The sequence below is a fragment of the Oratosquilla oratoria genome, chromosome 43, assembly GCF_046742065.1.
Source record: "Oratosquilla oratoria isolate Oo_2021 chromosome 43, ASM4674206v1, whole genome shotgun sequence".
In the NCBI taxonomy this organism is placed as follows: domain Eukaryota; kingdom Metazoa; phylum Arthropoda; class Malacostraca; order Stomatopoda; family Squillidae; genus Oratosquilla; species Oratosquilla oratoria.
The window spans coordinates 14,569,771-14,578,026 of NC_134819.1; the positions used below are offsets into that span (position 1 = coordinate 14,569,771).

The 8,256-nt window shown below is 38.9% G+C and overlaps 1 protein-coding gene across 1 annotated transcript; it reads left to right on the top strand.

The window, feature by feature from the left end:
• Nucleotides 1-6,164: 6,164 nt before the first annotated feature.
• Nucleotides 6,165-7,441, top strand: LOC143021991 (histone-lysine N-methyltransferase SETMAR-like). The gene is made up of 2 exons (XM_076179920.1): nt 6,165-6,174; nt 7,026-7,441. The coding sequence occupies exons 1-2, from the start codon at nt 6,165-6,167 to the stop codon at nt 7,439-7,441; spliced, it is 426 nt and encodes a 141-aa protein (XP_076036035.1).
• The last annotated feature ends 815 nt before the right edge of the window (nt 7,442-8,256 follow it).

Sequence of the window (8,256 nt, forward strand, 5' to 3'; positions counted from 1 at the left end):
TGGTATTCGCGTGGCTGAAATGTCCGATGGATCAGGGGCTTTGTGTTTATTGGTCATGACGACAAAGCGTACTGCTGCTTTAGCCCATATCAAATCCCCAGTCCTCTTATTGGTGTTATCATGGATGAGATAAAAATGGACTCCACCGCCTTTCTTTCTTGCCGTGTAATGTTATCCATGAGAATTTTTGCCTGGTCCCGTTTCGGTAGATGGCCTCTTTCGTCGACATGGTTTACTATTGCACTACTAACCCTGTGGTGTCTTACATCTGCTCGGTGTTCTTTTAATCTGGTGTCTAAGCCTCTGCTAGTTTCACCGATGTATTTCCTGTCACATCCTTCACTTTCGTACCTGTAGAAGTCGCAAGGTACGAAAGTGAAGGACCTTTTAATAAAGAAAAAAGACCCAAAAGCGTAGTATACGAAATCCCGTGTGGTGGATCAACCTGACACTTTGCTACGTTCCTTTTTATGCCATATATATATATATATATATATATATATATATATATATATATATAATATAATATATATATATATATATATATATATATATATATATATATATATTGACCAACTTGACTTCAAACTATATTCCTCTGAAGAAGCCACTCAGGCGAAACTAGTCAGGAATAAAAGTATTTCCCTCAGCCCGTGTTCCCTTTACCTCCTATCCACATTCGTCACAATGTATACACATGCTGGCTATCATTTATCAAACGGTTACTTTCTAAATGATGTTCGATAGCATCTCTGATGATAGTTCCCATAATTTTCCTACGATTGAAGTCAAACTTATAGGCCTCTAGTTTTACAAAGGATTACAAAGGCGGAGCATACCGACAGGAGACCTTTTGGTCCATATCTAGGTCGGATGCGAAAAAAATCATAATAATAAAATAATAAATAAAAACTATAATAATGTAAATAACAAATACAATACACAAATAAATGCATAGGTATAGTTAAATAATAAACAAACAGGTAAATAGTAAATAATAATAAATTGACATATAACTAATAATAGATGAAAATCAGACAGACAAATGATAACAAAACAAAAACAAATAATATAGAATAGATTATAATCATTACAGCATCTTGCTTAGGTGTTTATCTAAATGATTCTTAAAGCTTCGAACTGAACTACATTGCACTACCTGTGCAGGAAGTTTATTCCATTAATTAACTACACGGTTAGCAAAGTTGTTTCTACCTACTTCCAAATTGAATCTATTTCCAGACAGTTTGAAACCAATGTTTCTTGTCTGATTCTCATTCAATGTGAAAATTTGGTCACTTTTGATGTTGTCAATTCCCTTTAAAATCTTAAAGACCTGTATCAAGTCACCTCTGAGTCTACGCTTTTTTAGGGAAAACAGATTCATATGTTTTAGTCGATTTTCGTATGATTTATTTTTGATATTTGGAATCAGTTTTAAATCATAGTTATTTGGTTTCTTTTTGTCACCTTCCATTCTCTTGAGATATCTCCGGATATGTTGGCTTTCTTTGAAATAATTTTTTATTTCCTTTAAGATTCTTGGATGCCAACCGTCAGGCCCTGGTGTTTTATTAACTTTGAGTTTCTCTATACACCTTTTATTTTTTTCTTTTGTTATATTTACCGTAGTGAGTAAGTTTACCCTACAATTTTCACAGGTTTCAGTTTGGAGTTCACTTTGGAATGTTTCGTTTACGAATACTGAGCTAAAATAATTGTTTAGAATATTACACATTCCTTCATTTGAATATTCAAGTTGACCGTCATCAGATAATAGTGGACCAATGTGATTCCTAACAACCTTTTTATCTCTAATGTATATATATATATATATGTATATATGTATATGTATATATGTATATGTATATGTATATATATATGTATATATATATATATATACATACATATACCAAGACTTTTTCCCCCTTACAAGGGGGGTAGCCAAAAAGGGAAAGGCACAAAATCAATCCCACCCATTCCACCCCTGAATACACTCCACACCCCTCCACCCTCCCTCTTATCTTAGCACCTCCTGAATGACGGGTCATCCCTGCACCTTGTCCACTGCCCTGGGTCAGAAGCAGTGTCGCAAGACACAGCACATCCACAGCAAGGCCGCTTCATTAAATCGGCGACCCCCCCTCTCCGTCCCCCCATTGCATAAAATGAGAGGACGGGGAGAAATCCCTTCGGGCTGCGTCAAATTTTGCTCACACATACTACCTCACCCCCCATCCACCCGCCCATTCCACCTCATGCTATCACATCATCCATATACAACCATTCTCCATTCACCCCTGTCTTCTGTCCTCTCCCGTCCTTCCTCAACAGACATTCCCCTCTTCCCCTCTTCCCCCTTCACCCCATCCATCCACCTCATCCTAGGACGTCCCCTCATGTTCACTCCCTCCACATCTGCCTTCCACACCTCTTTTACTAATCTTTCTTCACTCATTCTTTCCATGTGTCCAAACCATCCTAATACTCTTTCATCAACCCTATCTCCCAGCTCCTTTTCCACCCCTGTTCTCCTCCTCACCTCCTCATTTCTCACTCTATCTAGCCTAGTAACCCCCATCATACTTCTCAGACACCTCATCTCAAACACATTCAAACTCCTTCTCTCTTCTTCTCTTATGTTCCATGTTTCTGCCCCATACAGTGCTGTTGGCATAATCACTCCTTCATACAGTCTCCTCTAAGCATCCATTTCCAAATGTCTATTCCTCATTACACTCTTTAATCCACCAAGGCATTTACTCGCTTCTCTCAATCTACATTCTACCTCCACTTTCACTCCACCTTTCCCTGCCACATTTGCACCCAAGTATCTAAAACTATCCACTTCCTCCAGTCGCTCTCCCGTAATGCTCACTTCCAGTCTACTGCCACCTTCACCCCTTGTACATCTCATCACCTTACTTTTACCCACATTTATCTTTAGCTTTCTTCTATCACATACTCTCCCAAACTCTGCCACCAACTTCCTCAATCCCTCCTCCGATCCTGCCACAAGCGCAGTGTCGTCCGCAAACAACAGCTGGCTCACCTCCCACTTTTCTCCATTTTCTTTAACCATCTCCAATCCCTTGCCCACTACCCATGCATTTACCCTTCGCACCACCCCATCCATGTATAAGTTGAACAGCCAGGGCGACATAACGCATCCTTGACGAAGTCCCACCTTTACCTCGAACCACTCACCATCTCCATTTCCAATCCTGACACAAGCTCTACTATTCTCATAAAAACTCTTGACAGCTCCTAGAAGCTTTCCCCCTATCCCGTATATCTGCATAACCTCCCACAGTGCCTTCCTGTCTACCCTATCTTAAGCCTTTTCCAGATCCATAAAAGCCCAAAAAACATCCTTCCCCTTTCCTATAGCTTTCTCACATATCTGTCTTACCACAAAGATCTGATCTACACAACCTCTACCTGTCCTAAATCCACACTGCTCCTCACCAATTACTCCTTCTGTTCCTCTCCTAATCCTCTCAACCAAGATCCTCCTAAAAGCCTTCCCAACTACACTCAACAAGCTAATCCCTCTGAAACTACTACATTCACACTTGTCCCCTTTTCCCTTGTAAAGAGGAACTATACAGGCACTCCTCCAGTCCTCCGGCACTCTACCCTCTCTCCAACAAACATTAAATAACCTCACCAACCAGTCCACCATCACTGTACCTCCCTTTTTCAGACATTCTGCATGGCATCCATCCAGACCAGGTGCCTTACCTGCTTTCATCATCTTAACAACTGCCTTCACCTCATCCTTCCTTATTTCTCCTCCATTCTCCTCATTCATCACTCTCATTTTCTTCGCACTTCCCACTGCAGCAATCTTTCCTTCCCTATCCTCCTTCACATTTAGCAACTCCCTAAAATATTCTGCCCATCTTCCCCTTACTGCCTTCTCTTCCATTATCATCTCTCCATCTGCACCTTTTACCTTTTCTTCTCTACTTGATTCGCCTCCTCTTCCTCTCTTAATTTCTTTCCAAAACATCTTTTTATTACTTTCAAAATTTTCTGTCAAACTCTTACACCATTTCACATCTGCTCTCCTCTTTGCCTCCTTTACCTTGTGCTTTACTTCCCTCTTCCTTTCTTTGTACCTCCCACATGACTGCCTCGTCCCATTCCGTAACCAATCTGTGAAAGCTCGCTTCCTCTTTTCCACAACCTTTTATATATATATATATATATATATATATATATATATATATATATATATATATACAGGAATTGGATGAAAATGAGACTAGGTCTTCTGATGTTACGTGAAGCGTTGTCCGAGACTTGTACAGTCCTATTTTAACCATCGCACTTAGCTCAGTCGCTAATGTCTTGACTTCGTGATTATGCACGCACAGGTCAGTATTCGAATCCCTGGCCAGAACTTCTAAATTTTTTCGATCTGCCTTTGATATATATATATATATATATATATATATATATATATGTATATATATATATATATATATATATATATATATAAAAAACAGAGAGAAATAACGTCCTCGTGCTGTCAAAACATAGAATTAATCTAGAAGTAGACACAAAATATTTTGCCATCGGCGTCGTCATTAAATTGAACGAGCTTCCAGTCGAAACAGTAACAGTTGAATGAAATACAGTTCAGAGCTATACAACTCACTTAGATGGCTAAGCATTTTTTTTTTTTTTCATCAGCCGACCTAGTCATATCTTCTATCGGCATGCACTACTATTGTAATTCATTGCCAATCTGTAAACATGGCAATTACACATGAGCAATATCTACGTGACTAACAGCTAGAAAACACTCTTTCTTGCTGACACCATCAAAAACACCACGCTTTTTCATGCCTTGGTGGAAATTTACAAGAAACAGATACCAAATACCTTTCATCACCAATAATCCCCTTACTTCGGAGTGGTAAACGGATGCGCCATGCTATCTCTCAAATTATCGATAAATATATGAAAGACTACTCGAACATTAAATAGAATCCCTAACACAGGTAAGATAAACAAAAGCACCAACCAGTAACTTAAGAAAATTGTGTTTGCAAATTCTTGGTGACCCAAGAGCGGTGATGCTGTGCCGTCGTTCTGTCTCTGGGTGTAATTGCTGCCACTTCGGTGCCCATTCTGTAAGCTGGCACTTTGAAACCAAGGTGCGGGACTTCTATTATACTTCAGTATAGTGATACCCTGTGAAACTAAGGATTTTCTTTATACCCTTATTGGATGCACCACACCGGAGACAAATCTTCTTGCACATTCAACCTATTCGAGTGATCACTTATTCTTCTACATTATTTTGTATCATCAGTAACTTTGGATATCATTGTACAATTATGTGTTTGCTCTTTGTCACATCACAAATAGAGATCGCCAAAAGTCAAACGTTTGTGTACGACAAAAATAAACAAGGGGCATTGTGCAACGCCAGATAACGTTGCCAGTCATACCTGCTGCGCAAATATTTCATTCCATCCATAGGTACGCACATTATAGAATTACAAATACAGACGGCTAGTTGCTAATCGAAACCACCTGCCCCTCTGTCACTCACAGCTCTGCTTCTGAACCTTTTTACTCCACTCTTTAGCAGACACTGGGGAGCGAAGCCCCCTCCTAAATATAGTCTCGAGAAAAAGGAGGTGGTAGAGTTGCGAGGGGGCACTTGACACGGGGTATTAGTGCTAGTAACAGACTACCCACTGAAACTGATGCTGCGACATAAGAGGAATGTTGAGATGGTCAAAATGACGGGGAAGGGTTGAGAAATCTGAGGGAAAAGAATAGGTAGTGCAATGTAGTTCAGTTCGAAGCTTTAAGAATCATTTAGATAAATACCTAAGCAAGATGCTGTAATGATTATAATTTATCTTATATTATTTGTTTTTGTTTTGTTATCATTTGTCTGTCTGATTTTTATTTATTATTAGTTATAAGTCAATTTATTATTATTTACTATTTACCTGTTTGTTTATTATTTAACTATACCTATGCATTTATTTATGTATTTTATTTGTTATTTACATTATCATAGTTTTTATTTATTAGTTGTTGTTTTTTCGCATCCGACCTAGATATGGACCAAAAGGTCTCCTGTCGGCATGCTTCGCCTTTGTAATCCTTTGTAATTCTTTGTAAAATGTGGCACGATGGAAACAGGTAATGAAGAAAGTAGAACATCGAATTGAAGGCGGCACCTGGCATTTTCGTATTTTTATTAACACACGCCAAAAGATTTTGTTCAATTGTGGACAACCCCGACGCCGCGCAGTCTACGAGTCACGGAGATGGAAGGAGACTAAACCATGGTGGGGTATGCAGAAACGGGGATGGGTAAGAAAATGAGAGGGGGTTATAAGGGTGGGGAGTGAGAGGACGTAATTTGAAACTGATTAGAGGCGATGCAAATGCCTGCATGGATTAGATCGCACGCGCATGCTCAGAAGAAATTCATGAAGTTTAGTGAAGGAAGGGGAGGGGGAGGTGTTAGGGAATGCATGGAGATGATACAGGACACAACTAACGTTAGTATAATACAAAACTGAGAGGTGTCTGACCGTGGGAAGAAAAGGAGACTGGCTGATATAAAGATGGATCTGTGAACTGGAGAACTGGAGAGGATGATGAATCGAAGGTGGGGAAAGAGGAAGGGCCAAGAGGAGGGAAGTGGTTTGTATCAAGAAGGAGACCGTAATTACATGTGTTATGTAATGCTATTAGGTTGTTCGGAAAGTTCTGAGGGATTCTAAAGCACATAAAAAAAATCATCTAACAAACCTACAATGCATCTAATTGGATCGTAGATCAAAATTTACCTTTTCTTAATACATCTCTTTATTCGTGAACAAATATTGATCATTCTTTTTAGTTCAGATATCCTGCATGGAAAACAAAATGGATTGTCACTGTGAGAATATCATATTAGAGTGGTAATTTTTTTTTTTTTTTTTTTTTTTTTTTTTTTTAGAAAAAGGAATATTCTTCAAAAACTTGCAAAAACATTTGTGAAGTGTATGGAGATGATGCTATAGGTGAATCAACAGTTCAAAGGTGGTTTGCTCAATTTAAAACTGGAAACTTTAGCTTGGAAGATAAACATTGGAGTGGGAGACCTTCAAAATTGGATAAAGATGTTCTGACAACGAAAATTAAAGAAAGACCAGATATTAAAACTAGAGAACTTGCAAAGGAGGTAAAACTTTCCAAGAGTACAGTTCATGAACATCTAGTGTCACTGGGATACACTTCCCGCTATAATGTTTGGGTCCCTCACAAACTCTCTGAACAGAACTGCTTAGACATTTGTGATATGCTTTTGAAACGGAATGAATCTAGGCCATTTTTGAAAACCCTTGTGACCGGAGATGTAAAGTGGATTGTTCATGAGAATGTAGTGCGGAAAAGATCATGGTGTCTGCGTAATTAATATCCAAAACAGCAACCAAAAAAGGGCATCCATGTAAAAAAAAACATGCTTTGTGTTTGGTAGGATTGTAAAGGCATTGTTTACTATGTAGTAGTATCGTATGGCTTTCTTACACCTCCAACTTTGTATTTGCTAGCCAGTCTATGAATGTTTGATTTGCTTCATAGATAGTCTGGTAACCCCCTGGCACCGCGCCGGATCACCACGCTGACATCGTGCGGTGGCTTAAGTACCCTAATGCCTAAGGATTGGGGGAAAACTAAGAGTGATCCCAACGTGGCATCCGGACATAGACTCGATCTATCTCCCGGATACACACCTCCACAATCATGAATTATTTACTATGAGATTCTTCCACAAAATCAAACCATTAATTTGGATGTGTTCTATACTCAGTTGACAAATTTGGATAGAAAAATCAAGACAATAAGGCCAGAGCTTGCCAATAGGACGGGGGTGGTGTTTCGATAAGATAATGCCACACCACATGTGTCTTTGGCTACCCGGACACGGATGCATGAACTCGGCTGGGATCTCTTACCCCATCCAGCATATTCTCCTGATATTGCTCCATCTGATTACCACTTATTCTTGTCTCTGCAGAACTCATTGCATGGAAAAAAAATTGATTTAGAGGGTGTTAAAACACATGTAGCCAACTTTTTTTTCTTCAAAACCAACAAAATTTTATGCTGATGGTATATTCAAGTTACCTGAGAGATGGACAAAGGTTATTGATAATAATGGAAGTTATTTCACTGAATAAAATTTCTTGTATCATCTTTTATTTGTATAATTTTGTTGCATGTCAAAAA